Here is a 22,763-nt window from a genome sequence, read left to right on the forward strand (position 1 = left end):
GACATACTGTAGAGTTGGCTGAGTGTTTACATGGACATACTGTAGAGTTGGCTGAGTGTTTACATGGACATACTGTAGAGTTGGCTGAGTGTTTACATAGACATACTGTAGAGTTGGCTGAGTGTTTACATGGACATAATGTAGAGTTGGCTGAGTGTTTACATGGACATACTGTAGAGTTGGCTGAGTGTTTACATGGACATACTGTAGAGTTGGCTGAGTGTTTACATGGACATAATGTAGAGTTGGCTGAGTGTTTACATAGACATACTGTAGAGTTGGCTGAGTGTTTACATGGACATACTGTAGAGTTGACTGAGTGTTTACATGGACATACTGTAGAGTTGGCTGAGTGTTTACATGGACATAATGTAGATGGCTGAGTGTTTACATAGACATACTGTAGAGTTGGCTGAGTGTTTACATGGACATACTGTAGAGTTGGCTGAGTGTTTACATGGACATACTGTAGAGTTGGCTGAGTGTTTACATGGACATACTGTAGAGTTGGCTGAGTGTTTACATGGACATACTGTAGAGTTGGCTGAGTGTTTACATGGACATACTGTAGAGTTGGCTGAGTGTTTACATGGACATACTGTAGAGTTGGCTGAGTGTTTACATGGACATACTGTAGAGTTGGCTGAGTGTTTACATGGACATACTGTAGAGTTGTCTACTCTGAAAAGAGAGTCGGTCAACTGTAAACAAACTCTCACTTAACTCAGTGATTAAAAAAAGAGCAGCAAAACAGCTGATGTTTTAATTTACAGTAAGGCCTACAACAGAGAGCAGATAAACCTAATTGGGGTCAAAGAATCCTGCATTCCTCCTGGAGGAATCTCAGTCCTCCTGTTCTGTTCATCAGTCTGTCTGCTGCACACATACACACTAATACGATTATGGAGCTAATTTCCTGAGTTACTTTCCTCGCCATTTCACACATCACAGTTATGTGGCCGCAGAGACCGGCCCACTTCCCGCAAGCCCTCTTACCCCCTGTTCCCACTCAAGCCCCAGCACACCCGCAGAGACAGTCACACACACACGCACAGACACACACACACACACACACACACACACAAAGAAACACAAACATAGCGACCTTTACGAGCAGCACAGAGAGAAGGCCCCAGCGCACCCGCAGAGACAGTCATGCACACACACGCACACACACAAACACACACACACACACAAAGAAACACAAGCATAGTGACCTTTACGAGCAGCACAGAGAGAATGAAATGGACCCCAGAGGGCTATATGAGTTCTGGATCATTAACGCGTTAGCATGTGTGCCCTAAACTCTCGTACAGGCCAGGTTCAATGGGCCCGCCAAAGCTCTCAGCTGAAGACAAGCAGAACACTACAGTATCACCACCAACCATAAATCAAATCAAATCCAATTTTATTTGTCAAATGCGCCAAATACGACAGGTGTAGACCTTACCGTGAAATGCTTACTTACAAGCCCTTAACCAACAATGCAGTATGAAAAAAAAAAATATTATAATGTATGCACTCACTAACTGTAAGTCGCTCTGGATAAGAGCGTCTGCTAAATGACTAAAATGTAAATGTAAATGTTAAGAAAAATAAGAGTAAAGAAAATATTTACTAAATAAACTAAAGTAAAAAGAAAGTAACACAATAAAATAACAATAACGAGGCCATATACAGGGGGTACCGGTACCGAGTCAATGTGCGGGGGTACAGGTTAGTCGAGGTAATTGAGGTAATATGTACATGTAGGTAGGGGAAAGTGATTATGCATAGATAATAAACAGCGAGTAGCAGCAGCGTAAAAAAACAGGGGGTCAATGCAAATAGTCAGAGCAGCCATTTGATTAACTGTTCAGCAGTCTTATGGCTTGGGGGTAGCAGCTGTTAAGGAACCTTTTGGACCTAGACTTGGCGCTCCGGTACAGCTTGCCGTGCAGTAGCAGAGAGAACAGTCTATGACTAGGGTGGCCATTTTTTTCACCTTCCTCTGACACCGCCTGGTATAGAGGTCCTGGATCACAGGAAGCTTGGCCCCAGTGATGTACTGGGCCGTACGCACTACCCTCTGTAGCGCCTTGCGGTTGGATGCCGAGCAGTTGCCATACCAGGCGGTGATGCAACCAGTCAGGATGCTCTCGATGGTGTAACTGTATAACTTTTTGAGGATCTGAGGACCAATGCCAAATCTTTTCAGACTCCTGAGGGGGAAAAGGCATTGTCGTGCCCTCTTTATGACTGTCTTGGTGTGTTTGGACCATGATAGTTTGTTGGTGATGTGGACACCAATAAACTTGAAGCTCTCGAGCTGCTCCACTACAGCCCCGTCGATGTGAATGGGGCGTGGTCAGCCCTCCTTTTCCTGTAGTCCACAATCATCTCATTTGTCTTTATCACGGTGAGGGAGAGGTTGTTGTCCTGGCACCACACTACCAGGTCTCTGACCTCCTCCCTATAGGCTGTCTCATCGTTGTTGGTGATCAGGCCTACCACCTTTGTGTTGTCTGTAAACTTAATGGTGGTGTTGGAGTCATGCTTGACCACGCAGTTGTGGGTGAACAGGGAGTACAGGAGGGAACTGAGCCCCTGAGGGGCCCCCGTGTTGAGGATCAGCGTGGCAAATGTGTTGTTGCCTACCCTTACCACCTGGGGGTGGCCCATCAGGAATTACAGGATCCAGTTGCAGAGGGAGGTGTTTAGTCCCAGGGTCCTTAGCTTAGTGATGAGCTTTGAGGGCACTATGGTGTTGAACGCTGAGCTGTAGTCAATGAACAGCATTCTGACGTAGGTGTTCCTTTTGTGTAGGTGGTAAAGGGCAGTGTGGAGTGCAATAGAGATTGCGTCATCTGTGGATCTGTTGGGGCAGTATTTGAATTGGAGTGGGTCTAGGGTTTCTGGGATGATGGTGTTGATGTGAGCCATGACCAGCCTTTCAAAGCACTTCGTGGCTACAGACGTGAGTGCTACAGGTCTGTAGTCATTTAGGCAGGTTATCTTGGCGTACTTGGGCACAGGGACTATGGTGGTCTGCTTGGAACATGTAGGTATTACAGACTCTGTCAGGGACAGGTTGACAATGTCAGTGAAGACACTTGCCAGTTGGTCAGCGCATGCTCTGAGTACACGTCCTGGTAATCCGTCTGGCCCTGCGGCCTTGTGAATGTTGACCTGTTTAAAGGTCTTACTCATATCGGCTACGGAGAGCGTGATCACACAGTTGTCCACAACAGCTGGTGCTCTCATGCATGCTTCAGTGTTGCTTGCCTTGAAGCGTGCATAGAAGTGATTTAGCTCGTCTGGTAGGCTCGTGTCACTGGGGAGCTCGCAGCTGGGCTTCCCTTTGTAATCCTTAATAGTTTGCGAGCCCTGCCACATCCGGTGAGCGTCAGAGCCGGTGTAGTAGGATTCAAACTTAGTCCTGTATTGACGCTTTGCCTGTTTGATGGTTCATCGGACGACATAGCGGGATTTCTTATAAGCGTCCGGGTTAGAGTCCCTCTCCTTGAAAGCGGCAGCTCTACCCTTTAGCTCAGTGCGGATGTTGCCTGTAATCCATAGCTTCTGGTTGGGGTATTGTGCAAGTTCTCCCACTTAAAAAGATGAGAGAGGCCTGTAATTTTCATCATAGGTACACGTCAACTATGACAGACAAAATGAGGAAAGAAAATCCAGAAAATCACATTGTGGTGGAAAATAAGTATTTGGTCAATAACAAAAGTTTCTCAATACTTTGTTATATACCCTTTGTTGGCAATGACACAGGTCAAACGTTTTTTGTAAGTCTTCAAGGTTTTCACACACTGTTGCTGGTATTTTGGCCCATTCCTCCATGCAGATCTCCTCTAGAGCAGTGATGTTTTGGGGCTGTCGCTGGGCAACACGGACTTTCAACTCCCTCCAAAGATTTTCTATGGGGTTGAGATCTGGAGACTGGCTAGGCCACTCCAGGACCTTGAAATGCTTCTTACGAAGCCACTCCTTCGTTGCCCGGGCGGTGTGTTTGGGATCATTGTCATGCTGAAAGACCCAGCCATGTTTCATCTTCAATGCCCTTGCTGATGGAAGGAGGTTTTCACTCAAAATCTCACGATACATGGCCCCATTCATTCTTTACACGGATCAGTCGTCCTGGTCCCTTTGCAGAAAAACAGCCCCAAAGCATGATGTTTCCACCCCCATGCTTCACAGTAGGTATGGTGTTCTTTGGATGCAACTCAGCATTATTTGTCCTCCAAACACGACGAGTTGAGTTTTTACCAAAAAGTTATATTTTGGTTTCATCTGACCATATGACATTCTCCCAATCCTCTTCTAGATCATCCAAATGCACTCTAGCAAACTTCAGACGGGCCTGGACATGTACTGGCTTAAGCAGGGGGACACGTCTGGCACTGCAGGATTTGAGTGCCCTGGCGGCGTAGTGTGTTACTGATGGTAGGCTTTGTTACTTTGGTCCCAGCTCTCTGCAGGTCATTCACTAGGTCCCCCCCGTGTGGTTCTGGGAATTTTGCTCACCGTTCTTGTGATCATTTTGACCCCACGGGGTGAGATCTTGCGTGGAGCCCCAGATCGAGGGGAGATTATCAGTGGTCTTGTATGTCTTCCATTTCCTAATAATTGCTCCCACAGTTGATTTCTTCAAACCAAGCTGCTTACCTATTGCAGATTCAGTCTTCCCAGCCTGGTGCAGGTCTACAATTTTGTTTCTGGTGTCCTTTGACAGCTCTTTGGTCTTGGCCATAGTGGAGTTTGGAGTGTGACTGTTTGAGGTTGTGGACAGGTGTCTTTTATACTGATAACAAGTTCAAACAGGTGCCATTAATACAGGTAACGAGTGGAGGACAGAGGAGCCTCTTAAAGAAGAAGTTACAGGTCTGTGAGAGCCAGAAATCTTGCTTGTTTGTAGGTGACCAAATACTTATTTTCCACCATAATTTGCAAATAAATTCATTAAAAATCCTACAATGTGATTTTCTGGAATTTTTTTCCTCAATTTGTCTGTCATAGTTGACGTGTACATATGATGAAAATTACAGGCCTCTCTCATCTTTTTAAGTGGGAGAACTTGCACAATTGGTGGCTGACTAAATACTTTTTTCCCCTACTGTATGTACGGTCACTGTGGGGGCGACGTCATCGATGCACGGTGACTGATGTGGTATACTCTTCAATGCCATCGGATGAATCCCAGGAACATTTTCCTGTCTGTGCTAGGAAAGCTGTTCTGTAGCTTAGCATCTGCGTCATCTGACCACTTCGGTATTGAGCGAGTCACTGGTACTTCCTGCTTTATTTTTTGCTTGTAAGCAGGAATCAGGAGGATAGAACACATCTCTGTGTGTGGATTAAAGATAGTCTAGAGTTTTTTTTCTTCCTCTGTTTGCACGTTGCATGCTGGTAGAAATTTGGTAAAACTGATTTTAGTTTTCCTGCATTAAAGTCCCCGGCCACTAGGAGCGCCGCCTCTGGATGAGCATTTTCTTGTTTGCTAATGGCCTTATACAGCTTGTTGAGTGCAGTCTTAGTGTCAGCATCGGTTTGTGGTGGTAAATAGACAGCTATGAAAAATATAGTAAATAGTGTGGTCTTCAGCTTATCATGAGGTACTTTACCTCAGGCGAGCAAAACCTCAAGACTTCTTTAATATTAGATTTCGCGCACCAGCTTTTATTGACAAATAGACACAGACCACCACCCCTCGTCTTACCAGAGGTAACTGTTCTGTCTTGCTGATGCACGGAAAACCCAGCCAACTGTATATTATACATGTCGTCTTTCAGCCATGACTGAAACATAAGATATTACTTTTTTAAATGTCCCATTGGTAGGATAGTCTCAAACGGAGCTCATCCAGTTTATGCTTCAATGATTGCACGTTGGCCAATAGGATGGATGGTAGAGGCGGGTTACCCACTCGCCGGCAAATTCTCACAAGGCACCTGGATCTGCATTCCCTGTATCGGTGGTGTCTCTTCATATGAATGACGGGGATTTGGGCCTGGTCTGGTAGCAGCAGTAAATCCTTCCCGTCTGACTCATTGAAGAAAAAATCTTTGTCCAGTTCGTGGTGAGTAATTGCTGTTCTGATATCCAGAATCTCTTTTCGGTCATAAGAGACACTGGCAGAAACATTATGTATAAAATACACAAAATAGCACAATTGTTTAGGAGCCCGTAAAACGGCAGCCATCCCCTCTGGCGCCATTGAACCATCTCATATCTGCTCAAGAAGAGAATACTAAACCTTTTGACAACTCTGAATGGTAGACATCCTGAACTATGATATGACGGACAGTGACAAATACAATGCTCCAGCTAATGTTTAAATTCAACAGCCAACAAGACCCTAAAATAGTGTTTTGATAGTGAGTTTGAGTCTTACCGAGGTAGTTATCGTCCTCTGGTTTCCCTGAGTAGCTGTGTTGACGCACATCAATATTTGTAGCACCACTGGGTATTCTCACCACTTCGTTGTACCCTGCAGCACAACAAGCAGAAGAGAACTCAACGTCTCTGAGTGGACATGACTGAGTCAGTGGTCATTATAAACTGGGTGGTTCAAGCCCTGAATGCTAATTGGCTGAAAGCCATGGTATATCAGACCGTATATAATTAAGTTGGTAACCAGTTTATAATAGCAATAAGGCACCTCAGGGGTTTGTGATATATGGCCAATATACCACGGCTAAGGGCTGTGTTCAGGCACTCCGCATTGCGTCGTGCATAAGAACAGCCCTTAGCCGTGGTATTTTGGCCATATACCACACCTCCTCCGGCCTTATTGCTTAAGTATTTAATGGGCTAGTGAATGACCCTTTTCAGTCATTGTGATGACACATAGTTTGAACACCACGACTGGCCCTAGGCTCACCGTATCGCACCATGTTGAAGGTGCCTGCCACGGTCTTGCACGAGGAGTTGTCACCGCCACACACACCACACTTATCTCTCCTCGCCTTGGAATTCAACACATGGTCACATCCCGCTTGCTGCACAGGGATGAGAAGGAGAAAAGAGAGGAGGTGGTTAATGAGGGAAAGGAAGTGGAGGAGGAAGAGGAGAAGGCAGATGATGAGGGGGAGGGAAAGTGGGGTATAGGACATGGAAGGATAAATATCCAACTAGTGCTACAACATAAAACTCATCACTCTCACATTAATTTGCTTGGCAGATTCATATTAATAAACATTGATGCAGCTAAGATTTTAGTATTTGTGAGATAATGTAATTAAAGTAGTGGCATTCTTATGAAATCCTGTACTGTGCTCTGCAACAGGGATAAAAACCATATGACCTAAGAAAATACACTGCTCAAAAAAATAAAGGGAACACTTAAACAACACATCCTAGATCTGAATGAATGAAATAATCTTATTAAATAATTTTTTCTTTACATAGTTGAATGTGCTGACAACAAAATCACACAAAAATTATCAATGGAAATCAAATGTATCAACCCATGGAGGTCTGGATTTGGAGTCACCCTCAAAATTAAAGTGGAAAACCACACTACAGGCTGATCCAACTTTGATGTAATGTCCTTAAAACAAGTCAAAATGAGGCTCAGTAGTGTGTGTGGCCTCCACGTGCCTGTATGACCTCCCTAGAACGCCTGGGCATGCTCCTGATGAGGTGGCGGATGGTCTCCTGAGGGATCTCCTCCCAGACCTGGACTAAAGCATCCGCCGACTCCTGGACAGTCTGTGGTGCAACATGGCGTTGGTGGATGGAGCGAGACATGATGTCCCAGATGTGGTCAATTGGATTCAGGTCTGGGGAACGGGCGGGCCAGTCCATAGCATCAATGCCTTCCTCTTGCAGGAACTGCTGACACACTCCAGCCACATGAGGTCTAGCATTGTCTTGCATTAGGAGGAACCCAGGGCCAACCGCACCAGCATATGGTCTCACAAGCGGTCTGAGGATCTCATCTCGGTACCTAATGGCAGTCAGGCTATCTCTGGCGAGCACATGGAGGGCTGTGCGGCCCCCCAAAGAAATGCCACCCCACACCATGACTGACCCACTGCCAAACCGGTCATGCTGGAGGATGTTGCAGGCAGCAGAACGTTCTCCACGGCGTCTCCAGACTCAGTCACGTCTGTCACATGTGCTCAGTGTGAACCTGCTTTCATCTGTGAAGAGCACAGGGCGCCAGTGGCGAATCTGCCAATCTTGGTGTTCTCTGGCAAATGCCAAACGTCCTGCACGGTGTTGGGCTGTAAGCACAACCCCCACCTGTGGACGTCGGGCCCTCATACCACCCTCATGGAGTCTGTTTCTGACCGTTTGAGCAGACACATGCACATTTGTGGCCTGCTGGAGGTCATTTTGCAGGGCTCTGGCAGTGCTCCTACTGCTCCTCCTTGCACAAAGGCGGAGGTAGCGGTCCTGCTGCTGGGTTGTTGCCCTCCTACGGCCTCCTCCACGTCTCCTGATGTACTGGCCTGTCTCCTGGTAGCGCCTCCATGCTCTGGACACTACGCTGACAGACACAGCAAACCTTCTTGCCACAGCTCGCATTGATGTGCCATCCTGGAAGAGCTGCACTACCTGAGCCACTTGTGTGGGTTGTAGACTCCGTCTCATGCTACCACTAAAGTGAAAGCACCGCCAGCATTCAAAAGTGACCAAAACATCAGCCAGGAAGCATAGGAACTGAGAAGTGGTCTGTGGTCACCACCTGCCGAACCACATCTTTATTGGGGGTGTCTTGCTAATTGCCTATAATTTCCACCTGTTCTCTATTCCATTTGCACAACAGCATGTGAAATGTATTGTCAATCAGTGTTGCTTCCTAAGTGGACAGTTTGATTTCACAGAAGTGTGATTGACTTGGAGTTACATTGTGTTGTTTAAGTGTTCCCTTTATTTTTTTGAGCAGTGTAGTTGCTTAATACACAGAACCTAACCTGGTTAAGTGTGTTAAGTCCATATCACTGTAACACATCTGACAGGAAATCTCTATCGTAAACAGCACCAAAGTGAAACTCTATTCAGGTATAGTTGGGTTTAGTTCGAGTTGCCTCTAATAGGGAGTACAGTAAAATGAAGAAACACACCTCCTCTGTGAACAATATTCTTCTCATTTTAAAATAATACCATTATTATCTTATGACTGTTATGAATGGCATATTAGGTTAGCTGTCAGGCTGAAGCTGTTAAAGGCTGTGTGTCAGTCTCACCCTGCACAGGCCCTGCACACAGATGTCATTGGTGTCGGGGCCACATGGCGTGCCGTCGATGACCCGATCCCTGAGCTGATAGTAGGCGGTGCTGCCAGCCACCCTGCAAAACAGCTTACAGCGATCCTTCATCTGAACTACAGGACAGGAGAGGAAGGTTGAATGGTGAAAACAGTCCACTGACCACATTAAAGGGGCTAATGAATTCAACCATATGGATGCTCTAACAAGTTGACTTAGTGTCCTCATGCTGTATCACATTGATTCACTGAGCACTCAGAGTGCTTTGTGCACATCTACAGGAAGCCTTAGTTTGCTTACAATGGCACAATTTCTAACGGCCTAAACAGTCCAGTACATAGATTTTTCTCTGTATTAGTAAAATGCAAAACCCAGAAGGCGTCAAGAGAGAGAAGATGTTCTTACTTCCGCTGTACTTGGGTACCCAGCGCACATTAGGAGGTAGACCGTTGATGTTGAAGTGCCGGCCATCGAAGGCCGCACACTGCTCCTCTCTGAAGTCTCTCTTCTGCTTGGAGCAGGGCTCTGAGTTACACGAGCGGAACTTCATCCTGCGCCCCACACAGTACTTCCCCCCGTTCTTGGGCCTGGATAAAGGTGGTAAATAAATACATCGTCAAATCTTGTACTTTAGGATTGATATGTAAATAATTCATTTAAGGAGGCTTGATGGTATGGAACATTGACCACGGCAGCTCCAAGGGAGACACAGTCCAGTAGACTTGCATGACTACAAAGGCTGTGCTTACATGGGTTGGTTGCACTCGCGGTTGCCGATTTTGATGCCCCCGCCACACGTCCGCGAGCAGGAGCCAAACGGAGACCAGCCTCCCCACGCCCCCTCCACGGGCGTGGCATCATGCTCCTTGGTAATGCACTGGCCATGTTTACAGTGCTGGAGAGAGAGAGAGAGAGAGAGAGAGAGAGAGAGAGAGAGAGAGAGAGAGAGAGAGAGAGAGAGAGAGAGAGAGAGAGAGAGAGAGAGAGAGAGAGAGAGAGAGAGAGAGAGAGAGAGAGAGAGAGAGAGAATGAAACCTTAGCCTGCACACTGGCAACACATGTCTCCCGAGTGGCGCAGTGGTCTAAGGCACTGCATCGCAGTGCTAGCTGTGCCACTAGAGATCCTGGTTCGAATCCAGGCTCTGGTTCGTAGCCGGCCGCGACCGGGAGACCCATGGGGCGGTGCACAATTGGCCCAGGGTAGGGGAGGGAATGGCCGGCAGAGGGATGTAGCTCAGTTGGTAGAGCATGGCGTTTGCAACGCCATTGTTGTGGGTTCGTTTCCCACGGGGGGCCAGTATTATTTTTTTTATTTATTTTTTATAAAACATTGTATGCACTCACTAACTGTAAGTCGCTCTGGATAAGAGCGTCTGCTAAATGACAAAAAATATAAATCATTGAAAGCACTTCACAACCTCCTTTGATGTTAATCTGGGAAAAATTACCAAACGAATGGAAAAAGACAGAACCCAAAAAGGCACCCATTACAAATGTGTCTGTCTGAGGGTAAGTGAACACAAAGGGGAAGATATGTTTCAGGTTATAACGGAGGATCCATTTTCGTTGGCGTCAACGACTGCATTGTAAAAGGCGGCAGCCTCGGTGTTGAAGGGTTGAGCTTGGCATGGGCTTGGCATGAGGTTGGTTTGTTTGTGTGCAGGAATACAATGTGTAAACAGAGCAGGCTCTGAACATGTGTGCTGTGGGACCTCAGCAGGCCGGCCCGGCCACCCCACATCTCTTTTATGTCAGACAGACAGCCAGGAAGTGAAGAGTTTGGTAGAGGGCCTAATTAGAAGCTACACTAAACCAGTAATGGAGAGGGAAATCTCCACAAGCCTCTATTCACAGCTCCACCATAAGCCTATTACTGCCTCATAATAATACAGGCTCTGGAGAACAAAACCATCCTAACCCAAGTTCCAAATATGTTTAAACAAATGGAGGGATTTGGAGCAACTGCCACGTGTGCCCCACTCATGTTCAATTATGTGTTTATATTGAGTTGTCATTGGTAAATTGATTTTGTGGCAGGCTTCTCTGAACTTGTTGTTTTGTTTTGTCATTTTGCTTTTGATTAAATAAAGCCTGACAGATGTTATAGTCATGAGTCATTCAAATAGCAGCTGAAACAAAGAAAGTTCAAATCAAAGTTTCCTTTGTGGTTATTTATGGGGTGTTTTTTGGCAGTTCATAACATTGAACATTTCCAATATGCTCCAGCATAGTGATTAAGCTGGCTTGGGGTGTATGTGTTTGTATGTTCATGCACAGATTAATGATACTATTTGATTCTCTCTCTCTCTCTCTCTCTCTCTCTCTCTCTCTCTCTCTCTCTCTCTCTCTCTCTCTCTCTCTCTCTCTCTCTCTCTCTCTCTCTCTCTCTCTCTCTCTCTCTCTCTCTCTCTCTCTCTCTCTCTCTCTCTCTCTCTCTCTCTCTCTCTCTCTCTCTCTCTCTCTCTCTCTCTCTCTCTCTCTCTCTCTCTCTCTCTCTCTCTCTCTCTCTCTCTCTCTCTCTCTCTCTCTCTCTCTCTCTCTCTCTCTGTGTGTGTACACACTACATAAGTATCTGGTGCTAGTCCCTCTTATTCTCTCACTTTTAATTGTATCTTTCTCTTTATCTCACCCTCTCCAATTATCACAATCTGTCCATTTTCTTCCTTCTCCCTGTCAGATCCCTATATATTGCGGTACATCTCTCTGGTACTTACCTTTCCTGGAGAGCACTCTGTTCCGTCGGCCCAGGGCATGTGTTGGGTCCTGCAGCCCCTCTGGGCCCCCTCTGGGCTGGTGCACCACAGCCTGCGGCACTGGACCTGGAGAACACACACACACTGTTACCATTCCCCTGTCTGAGCCCCATCCACAGACATTACTGTATACTCTTGTATCTCTTACAAGGTGTGTTCCCTTTAAACAAAGCCTGGAGCTAAGCCAGGGCTACACAGGAGGTGTAGCATGTAAACAAATTATTTAACGCATACAGAAGGCCTAGCTGAGAGATTACTGGGGCAGCTATTGGATATTACATAACAGATTAAGGTCACTCTAGTATAGAATGTCTGGAGCCATATACTACAGTAATGTAGGACTAGACAGTGAACTGAGTGTCTGGGTACTTCCTGTGTCTTTGACAGACCAATGTGCAAAACATGACATTTTAATTGCGCATGGTTCATTCTCTTACCATATATGGGCACACCTGTGTCCCCGGCCCAAATATCAATTCACATTGTTTATTGACATTGTATATCCGTCCAGGCAGCTGCTGCGACAGACTGTATGGCCTAGAAATGGGCTCATCAAGTAAGCACTCGCCATACCCTGTGCTATTAAGAAATAAAAATAAAATGACTTAAAGAAAAAACAAAAAAAAACAAAGACACAAACAGACAGAAAACACACTCAGTACAGGTGGACAGGCAGTATTCTGTACAATATCAGAACCACTACTAATACCTGGAGCTCTATTCAATCAAACAAACATATCTGGAAGTATTACACATTCCAAACAGATACTGACAACATTGAAGTAATGTTGTTTCCCTTTAACCCAGAAATGTCCAGATACCAGTTTTGATTGAATAGCTGACTGGTCATTTAACCCTTACTGCGATAAGAGCGTGGTGCTACTAATGCTAACGACAATAACCCTTCTCCATAATGACATGAATGTCTATACTAGAAAACAATACATACTCAAGGAACTCCGTGATGTATTTCCTGCTACACTTGGACCACATCCAGGGATTAGTGTAGTGGTTGAGTGTGGGTGCCATCACATGCTGCTGTATTTTAACCCCCTCCTCTTTGCACTTGTTGCTGTCATCATGGGGCATGTTGAATCTGTCAGGGGACCAAACAACAAGTGAGAACATACAGTGCCTTGCAAAAGCATTCATCCCCCTTGGCGTTTTTACTATTTTGTTGCATTACAACATGTAATTTAAATTTATTTTTATTTGGATTTCATGTAATGCACATACACAAAATAGTCCAAATTGGTGAAGTGAAATGAAAAAAAATAACTTGTTTAAAATAATTCTAAACAATAAATAACGGAAAAGTGGTGCGTGCATATGTATTCACCCCCTTTGCTATGAAGCCCACATAATTAGTTAAATAAAGTCCACCTGTGTGCAATCTAAGTGTCACATGATCTGTCACATGATCTCAGTATATATACACCTGTTCTGAAAGGCCCCAGAGTCTGCAACACCACTAAGCAAGGGGCACCACCAAGCAAGCGGCACCCTGAAGACCAAGGAGCTCTCCAAACAGGTCGGGGACAAAGTTGTGGAGAAGTACAGATCAGGGTTGGGTTATAAAAAAATATCCCAAACTTTGAACATCCCACGGAGCACCATTAAATCCATTATTAAAAAATGGAAAGAATATGGCACCACAACAAACCTGCCAAGAGAGGGCCGCCCACCAAAACTCACGGACCAGGCAAGGAGGGCATTAATCAGAGAGGCAACAAAGAGACCAAAGATAACCCTGAAGGAGCTGCAAAGCTCCACAGCGGAGAATGGAGTATCTGTACATAGGACAACTTTAAGCTGTACACTCCACAGAGCTGGGCTTTACAGAAGAGTGGCCAGAAAAAAAGCCATTGCTTAAAGAAACAAATAAGCAAACACGTTTGGTGTTTGCCAAAAGGCATGTGGGAGACTCCCCAAACATATGGAAGAAGGTACTCTGGTCAGATGAGACTAAAATTGAGCTTTTTGGCCATCAAGGAAAACGCTATGTCTGGCGCAAACCCAACACCTCTCATCACCCCGAGAACACCATCCCCACAGTGAAGCATGGTGGTGGCAGCATCATGCTGTGGAGATGTTTTTCATTGGCAGGGACTGGGAAACTGGTCAGAATTGAAGGAATGATGGATGGCACTAAATACAGGGAAATTCTTGAGGGAAACCTGTTTCATTCTTCCAGAGATTTGAGACTGGGATGGAGGTTCACCTTCCAGCAGGACAATGACCCCAAGCATACTGCTAAAGCAACACTTGAGTAGTTTAAGGGGAAACATTTAAATGTCTTGGAATGGCCTAGTCAAAGCCCAGACCTCAATCCAATTGAGAATCTGTGGCATGACTTAAAGATTGCTGTACACCAGCGGAACCCATCCAACTTGAAGGAGCTGGAGCAGTTTTGCCTTGAAGAATGGGCAAAAATCCCAGTGGCTAGATGTGCCAAGCTTATAGAGACATACCCCAAGAGACTTGCAGCTGTAATTGCTGCAAAAGGTGGCTCTACAAAGTATTTACTTTAGAGGGGTGAATAGTTATGCACGCTCAAGTTTTCTGTTTTTTTTTGTCTTATTTCTTGTTTGTTTCACAATAAAAAAATATCATCTTCAAAGTGGTAGGCATGTTGTGTAAATCAAATGATACAAACCCCCAAAAAATCCAATTTAATTCCAGTTGTAAGGCAACAAAATAGGAAAAATCCCAATGGGGGTGAATACTTTCGCAAGCCACTGTATATTCACCACAACACACAGGTCTAACCCTCTAACCCACCATCAATAAACCTACATGTTGGGCTGATTGCTAAGCTAACCACTAAAGGACCAGTTTTGGGAGATTTGTTTTACTGTGATAAATAAAACCTCATCCTTTAGGCAGCAGACTGGTAACACACAGGGTTAACTGACTGGGCTGGTTGGGGTTAACATTAGCAGCCGGTCTGTGCCGGGGCCAGTGTCTTGGAGAGTAGGGTCACAGGGGATACGTATTATATAGTATGGTAGTTCTCTCCTATGGTACTGTACTGTACTGTACTGTATGGCACCTCTATGGTACAATATGACAGGTACTGCATTCCACCGAGCTTTGACGCTAAGCAGACTTCAGCAGCGGTGTCACCACAATCCCACCTTTTGTGTGTGTGGCGAAAAAATTGTATTTGTCTAAGACACGAGGGTTGTTAAAGTCTGTAACAGTCTCCAATGTAGTGGCCTGGAGTTGTTTGGCCAAGCTGGATGAAGGCTGGCTGGCTGGCGCATGCTGACTTGGGACTTTGTACATGCAGACTTAGGTCTTGGAGCTTGGAAAGATTTTGAGAGCAAAACCAGGGCCACATAAGACATTTGCCTGAGATAGCATGATAAACTAATACAGCTGCAACATTTTGATTACATGAAATCAATCAGAGTATAGAGAGCATGCAGTACTCACACATGGCCTAGTTCATGGGCGATAGTGAACGCAGTGCTGAGTCCATTGTCCTCACTAATACTGCAACTTCTGTATGGATCACACACTGTACCCAGCTCTGCAAGCCCTGCAAACCAAGAGTATAATCATCATCATCATCATCATATTTGTTATTAGAGCATCGTCATCACCATCATCACCTTCATCATCATTACATTGTCATCAGCCCCATCAAAAGCAGCATCATTATAAGTACATCAATATTATTATGAAACTGTCATCAATCAAACGTTATGTTGTACAGTCTGTATTGCATGTGTATTGAGAGCTCCTCTTACCTAAAGTGTCACACTTATCCCGCGCTCGGCAGATGTCCTGCCTGTGAAGAACACACAGATGGAAGTTATGTCACTGGTTTCACACCCCAGAATCCCATTGTACTGTTCCACCAGAGAATAAACAAAAGACAACATATTACAGCGAATTCTGGGGGTAGACCCAACCGTGGCTCGAACCTAGGACTGTCAACACAACACTTTAGCCGTTACCCCAAGAGATGGTGATGAGAATGGTTGTGTGGTGGTAGGAGAGACAGTGTACCTGGTGATGAGAATGGCTGTGTCGTGGTAGGAGTGATGGTTCTCATCTTGGTGATTTTGCCTCTGTTGCCAGATACAGAAGTTCTTTAAAGTGGTCTGTGCATTGAAGGAAATGGTAGGGCCATCCTACAGTAGAGAGAACAAGGGAGACGTTTACAGTACTGTACTGTGCTTCTGGGGCTGATGAATGAATGCAATGCATTGTATTTCTCTGAAAATGATTAGGATTAGAGTTAGTGTTGCAATCTTACCAGCTCATTGTTAATTATGACTAACTTCACAATCACAATGTTAATCAGATTTCCGATGCTGGGATCCTTGTAGATGGAAGACACCTGAAGGAAAAGATTATAGACAGAAAAATCACCCGTTTTTTTAAAACATCAATATATTTCAGTAGCCAACATACATCAAAACCTTTAGGAGTGTACTCAATCAGCGGTTCAGACATTCTAAATCAACATGCAGTTTTAAGGGAAGAAAACATGTTCTCGTTGTCCTGTTTGAGAGGTTTATTATGGCTGCAGTTAGATCCTGTAGGGAATGCAGACTACCAGGATCAGAATATAGGCCAGGTTAGCTACTCCCTAGGCTCTCAGCCACAGACACCTGAGGAAGCCTTTATATGAAGTGGGCAGGAGTATGCCATCTACGCGACATACCAGAGCTTATTTTTTCACTTTCATCAAAGCTGTCAGACAGGTACACCTCATGCTGCCCCTTTCATGACCGTTCAAAAAATGTTTGTTTACTCCTGCCATGGGCTGCCCTTTCCCTCTGAGCCCTCTGACCCCTCCGCCTGCCTGCCTGCCTGCCTGCCTGCTGCCGATGGCCCGGGACACAACAGAATACAGCCCCACTCCCCTACAATCAAAGAGGCTGGCTAACTGGCTGGCGGTCGGGTGGTTAACTGAGCAGAACTTACGATGGACATTAACGTGAGAATGTAGTGCTGAAGGTTGCTCCCGTGATGTTCCACCATCTTGCTGTCTGCCACCACCATGACTTCTACAAAGCGGGGATAGGAGAGGAAGCGCTTTGATCTCCTGTGAGGTACTGAGTCACTGCTGCTGTCATTAGCCGGCCGTCTGCTGCTCTCTCTCTCTGATCTGGAGAAGGGATTGGCAGTCAGGCCTGCAGACAGGCTCTCCAGGTCATTCAGCATGCCGCTGCTGCTGCTGCTGGCCATCGGATGTCTCCTCACCTTGTCCCTGTTCCTCTTGTGTCTGTGTTTATGTCCTGGAAAAGAGATGGTCAAATGAATATAATACTCTCAATATAAAACACAAGCTTATACTGCAAGCTTGTATGACAGGCTATTGCATTTATCATACAATCAACTGTCATTCTCTCTTTCTTGAAAGTATGGTTCGGCGGTATCCAGATTTTCATAACTTTATACCGTTCCTGGACCATACCAGGATATACTGTATTACCGGCAGTGCACACAAGGGGCGGTATTTCTTTCCAAGCGTAATTTGTTTTGATGCACCAAAAAAATGTAGGCAGCAGGGATCTTGATCCAGGAGGGGATTGATTGTCTCTGCTGTAACCAAGAAGCTTGATCTGGAAAGCTAGCCATTTAACTAGCAAGTTAGCAAACCAAATACATAGCTGGAGCCCTGAGCAGGAGATAATTTATTTGGCAAATCTTAGATAGTTAACTTATAGTTATAAGCAGTGGTGTAGCACGCATCCCCGAGCTTTCGGGGACCCCCAACCATAAAAAAAATAAATAATAATAATATTTTGACAGTATTGAAAATCATACTGTCAGTATTTCAAAATACACCTGTATACAGTATACACAGTATACCGCTCAAGCCTACTTGAAAGCACTGTTTTTCTGCTACTGCCAGGTAATGCTTGTGAATGCATACAAAGTGAATATGCTGCTGCTCTTCTTTGCATATTATTGCTAAAAGAATTAGTCAAAACGAAAGTGTTGCGGTCCAAGGGCCTGGAGAGAGAAGGAGTGGGGAGGAGAGGAGGAGAGATGAGGGCGTGGGTTGCGTTCACTTTAGGTAAGTCTGGCACTCGGCCACACACCAAAGATGGAGCAAAGCCCCAACATCTCAAGGAGGAGCACCAGGGATGACTCAGGGTGACTTCTGAGTCTGATTTTAATCTTGAGATGACAACCAAATGCAATGGAGTAGCACAAGTACCACTCCACTCTTCTTTTCGACCCCGTCTCCAGCACAAAAGTTGAGCTGTTTCTGCTACCCATGATTCTATTCAGACTGAAACATATTCCCTTCTTGAAAATCCAGAGCTACAAAGGGTACCTGTAAAAGCCTGCACAATGTCTTATATGCATCCCAACTTTTTCAAAAATCTATTGAACTCAAATTAATTTTTAGGTCATCAAATCTGAGATGTAACATACACAAACACACACACACACCTATGAGTAGTGAAATGTTTTGCATATTACTCTACTCAATATCATTCAGATTTATTTTCATAGTAATTCATACTTAAATGTTTGAAGTTGGCATCACTTTCCTACAATACAATTTACACAGTGTCTTCATGGTAGTGTGCCTATCGTGTTTTCTTATCAAATGATCACAGGAAGTGCAAGAGTCAACAGGAACTTGTAGCAATAAACAGAGATTCGGCGATACTAGGAAGAACTTCCAAAATGGTTGTCCTGTGCATGAGCTGAAAAAGTACCCAGTTATAGTAGAACTTGCTAGGGAAATTAGAGGTAAGATGCATGCATATCCTGCCCTTTGCTCTTGAAAACTTGAATAACCTCTGACCTTTTGCACATACTGCATTCTAGGGTGCATAGCATCTGCATACACCTCTGTGTAATCAGTTGTTCAAGTGAAATTGCTGTGCCACAATGTGTTTGCCTGAAGGATGGTGAGATCATAAGAATGACTGGTTACAGTTATATTGTCTTTCAGATACTGTATGTCAGTCACTAAAGAACCACTCATAACTTGTTATATCTGCCTTACAACATTCATTCACAACTTAAATTTTTTTTACTGTATTTCCTCAGTTCTATGAGCAAAATGATGCCACTGCTTTACACCAAAGTCTAAACAAGACAGCACAGTAGCATGGTCATTGGTCATGACTATAATTGTAAAATGACTATAATAAGTTCAATTGCGAATCATATAGTGGAGTTTTGGGATATAATACTGTATATGAGAGACAATGATTATCCTTCCTTGCTTACGTCTGTGTGAACTTGTTAAAGGCTGGTTAACGAGGGGCGTGTTATCAGGGAGACTGAGACACACACACACACACACACATTTGTTTACACATGTAGCAGCTCTCACAGGGAGTCCCATCCTCTCTCTTCTCCTCTCCACTCAGAGCCATCAGACACCAGGTGAAGGTTGAAACTGTCAGCGGACGCAATGAAACTGACACAGCTCTCTCGCTCGTTCTCTCTCTCTTTCTAAAAATAAAAATATCAGACCAAAAATCTCCATTGCATCTCTCCTCTCATTATTTCATTGTACCTGATGTGTCACAAGCAGTGTCCTCCCCGGCTGCCTCTTTCTTGGGGGCCTTCTTCCTGTACACAATATGAGGTTTGGTGTGTTCTTCTTCATAGTGCTCTCCATTGTAGCTGTGAAGGGGCTCCACAAAAAACTCCCCTTCTGGTGACCTGAAAGTGCCAAGCTGAGAGGGAGAAAACAGGAGGAAACAGAATTGTTTGAAATAACTGCAGTAACATTGGAGTGTGGATTCGTACTGCATGGACACACTCAAAATATTAGTTGAAATGCTCCTTGTCAGGGCCCCCACTGGCTTTTATACACAGCTATTCATGTGATGAGAATGTGTTGAAATACATGTATTTGCATGCATATTAGTAAAATGGTCCCTGCAAAAGAGAGGAAAAAGGAGAAGAATGAGTCCTATGATACCTATCAGAAAACAATGCAACTCTTTTTGTTTGTTTCTTGGCACAGTTGGCAGACTTGGTGGAAGCCTTGTTGCATTTCATAAAGCACAGGCTGTACTACTAGTTAACTTGGAGGTCAAAGATACACCAGACAAGCAAAGTGCAAAGCTAAGCAATGTGGAAACAGCACTCATTTCTAATTTAGATTGAGTTGGACAATGCTGCACTGGGCAATGTTACAGACCAATAGGGTGGCCCAGAGTGAACCTAATTCACCATGAAAATGTATTTCATTGCTTATGTATGAGATTGAAACCACCTCAAACTAGGGAAAAAGGCATATCATATACTGTAGGTCTGCTGTATGCAAAATGTAATGACCATTGGGAATATTCACCATTGTACTCACATGCAAACAATATACTGTATAATGACAACACCAAGTATTGATTTAGTTGTGGGAGCCCCTCTCATTATGACTGAGGATGATGACTCACGAAATTTAAATTACAAAGTGGAATTGAAATGAGAAAGTGGTTAATTCATGGTAAGTGGATATGATTCATAATATATCAGTGTGCATATACCTACTTCTGACCGTTTCCCTGTGAATAGGTCCAGAGCAAGTTACAAGTCCTTGGATGTATGAATAAATAGCCTATAAATGCTTGATCATTTTCACTTTTTAATAGTGCATTTTATTGGCATGAATCACACCCATAGACCAACATTAACTTTGTTTTATTTTAATGTCAAATGATATCCACAAGCAAGCTAACTAGGCCTATAGTACAGGTCCCCCTGTAGCTCAGTTGGTAGAGCATGGCACTTGCAACGCCAGGGTTGTGGGTTCGATTCCCACGCGGGGCCAGTAAGAAAAAAAACATGTATGCACTCACTAACTGTAAATCGCTCTGGATAAGAGCGTCTGCTAAAAATGACTAAAATGTTTTTTAAAAATTGTAAAAAGTCCCATTTGTTTGATTTGTGATGACCTCAAAGATGTTCGCAGTTAGTTAATAATTGTTATCAATACAATCTGTAAGTATCCCTAGGGAATTTCTACTCCACAACGTCATGCATGAATGGATATTATGTTCTTGTCCGAGACTGAATCGTGATGACGTCAGCACCACTGGCGCTCCCTCTGCACTAATGTGCGTAGGACGTCACCAGCGACCGGAGGAGCATGCATCCAGAGTGAATGATGGATGAAGTGGAGGAGGACAAGAGAGAGGACATCTAGGCACAAAGTTATTTATCTTAGCAGCTCGTTTTAGATTGTCAGGGATACAAGAGCTAACATAACGTCTGTCTCTCATTAACAGTCACCACTTGCATGTTGAACACAAATGCACAAGGCTGGAAAGGCGCGCTTTGTGCAGAGGTAAAAATGCACTCCGTTGCCAGGTAAGGTTCCCCTAATGTTCTCATGTTGCCATAGTATTATTATGTGAACAGCTGCATAGTAAACAATTGGTATTACAGTTTCATATCTAGTCATATAACACGTGAGCCTATCATAGTGCAGACTAGAGAAACATTGTAGCACACTGTATCAAGGGAGGGCTACTCAAAGTGCTTGGACTCACCAATCCAGAGCAGAGACTGATGACTGCGGTGTGCTCCGTTTGAGCATTCACATGTCCTTTATAGAAGCAGTGCTGATACTCCGTATCCTCCTCCGCCTCCTCCTCCAGGGTGAAATCCGTTATGTTACCTCTGGTAGGTGCTCCTAGTACTGTCACAGTGTATAGCGGAGCGATAAATCCGGACTCGAGTGTCAGGTTGAGGTGATAGCTCTGTCCGAACGCAGATATTTTGAAATGGATTGTTGGAGAGGCCCATTGATCGGAGGAGTTGCCAGGGACACCGTCCACACTCCGCCTTTTCCTTTTGAAGTGCACGCTCGTGGGAAAGTTGTCACCGGCTTCATTCACTCGCGCCGGAGTTACAATCTCGTATGCGCCAAGCTGCTTAGGCACTTTAGCTGGTGAAGAAAGCCATGGTATAACGGCTATATCATAAGCAATGATAATACATAATTATAATAATAATAACTATAATAATAATAATGTTATATGAGTTAATTACGTTTGCCCTGTGAAATAAAGTAATTCAAAAACATAAGACCATTATAAATGTATAAATGCATTGCAAGTCATGTGTTTTGCTGATCCTGAAAAAAGTCATTCATTCTCTGCATACCGGTTACAAAATATCACATCACATGGTAAAACATTTTTTGGGCAGGTCGAAATACTTTACCTTTTCTTGAATTCAATAGCGATCTCTCCGTGGATAACACTACATTCAAAACGTCTGGGAGAAATAGCAGAAACCCTAGTCCCCAAAACAGCACATGCATGATTGTCCACGTTAAGTAGAGAGCAGCACCACCGAATACAAGTATGCCTCTTGCACAGCTGCTCCGGTCACTCGGGCTTTCCAACCTATTCCAACTCTTAAGTGCTTGCGCGTCTGCCACATTCAAATCGATTATGCTTGACTCTTGGCTGGGGGATTTCTCACCAGTAACGTGCGTTGGGTCGTGAGCGGTTCGCGGATCCCCTGGAGAACATGCATACTGCAGAGAGAGGGGCCGGTTGTAGGCTACAAACATATAACTATTGTGGGCTACACTGCAGGCACCAGACTGCTGATGTCGGGGGCGCGCTTAGTGAAAAGGTAGGCTACATTAATGGAGCACGCCCCTCAACCAAGCCACTCCCATTTCTTAGAGAGGGACTTGACAGACAGAATAAACGTATTATTGTGGCAGCACTGCAATTACTTGAGAAACATCTTCAATTAGGATTGCTGGCGGTGGTGGAGCTGTTCTCCATGAAGAAACCATGAAGGTAGTAGCTGGATAAGCAATGAGAAATGTCAACATTTGAGTTATAAA

At 44.6% G+C, this 22,763-nt stretch overlaps 1 protein-coding gene across 1 annotated transcript in view; it reads right to left on the reverse strand.

The window, feature by feature from the left end:
* LOC121575837 (A disintegrin and metalloproteinase with thrombospondin motifs 9) overlaps positions 1-22,455 on the reverse strand; it is a 44,954-nt gene extending 22,499 nt beyond the window's left edge. The window contains exons 1-16 of the mRNA XM_045222931.1: positions 22,124-22,455; positions 21,448-21,845; positions 19,467-19,629; positions 16,901-17,214; positions 16,227-16,310; positions 15,977-16,101; positions 15,715-15,755; positions 15,398-15,503; positions 12,909-13,055; positions 12,397-12,538; positions 11,921-12,025; positions 9,956-10,101; positions 9,612-9,793; positions 9,186-9,322; positions 6,872-6,989; positions 6,383-6,478 (exon numbers count right to left, since the gene is read on the reverse strand). Coding sequence (XP_045078866.1) covers positions 6,383-6,478; positions 6,872-6,989; positions 9,186-9,322; positions 9,612-9,793; positions 9,956-10,101; positions 11,921-12,025; positions 12,397-12,538; positions 12,909-13,055; positions 15,398-15,503; positions 15,715-15,755; positions 15,977-16,101; positions 16,227-16,310; positions 16,901-17,214; positions 19,467-19,629; positions 21,448-21,845; positions 22,124-22,223 — 2,404 coding nt within the window. The 5' untranslated portion in view covers positions 22,224-22,455. The remainder of the gene's footprint in view (positions 1-6,382; positions 6,479-6,871; positions 6,990-9,185; positions 9,323-9,611; positions 9,794-9,955; positions 10,102-11,920; positions 12,026-12,396; positions 12,539-12,908; positions 13,056-15,397; positions 15,504-15,714; positions 15,756-15,976; positions 16,102-16,226; positions 16,311-16,900; positions 17,215-19,466; positions 19,630-21,447; positions 21,846-22,123) is intronic.
* Positions 22,456-22,763: the final 308 nt, after the last annotated feature.

Source organism: Coregonus clupeaformis, chromosome 10 (assembly GCF_020615455.1).
Source record: "Coregonus clupeaformis isolate EN_2021a chromosome 10, ASM2061545v1, whole genome shotgun sequence".
NCBI lineage: Eukaryota > Metazoa > Chordata > Actinopteri > Salmoniformes > Salmonidae > Coregonus > Coregonus clupeaformis.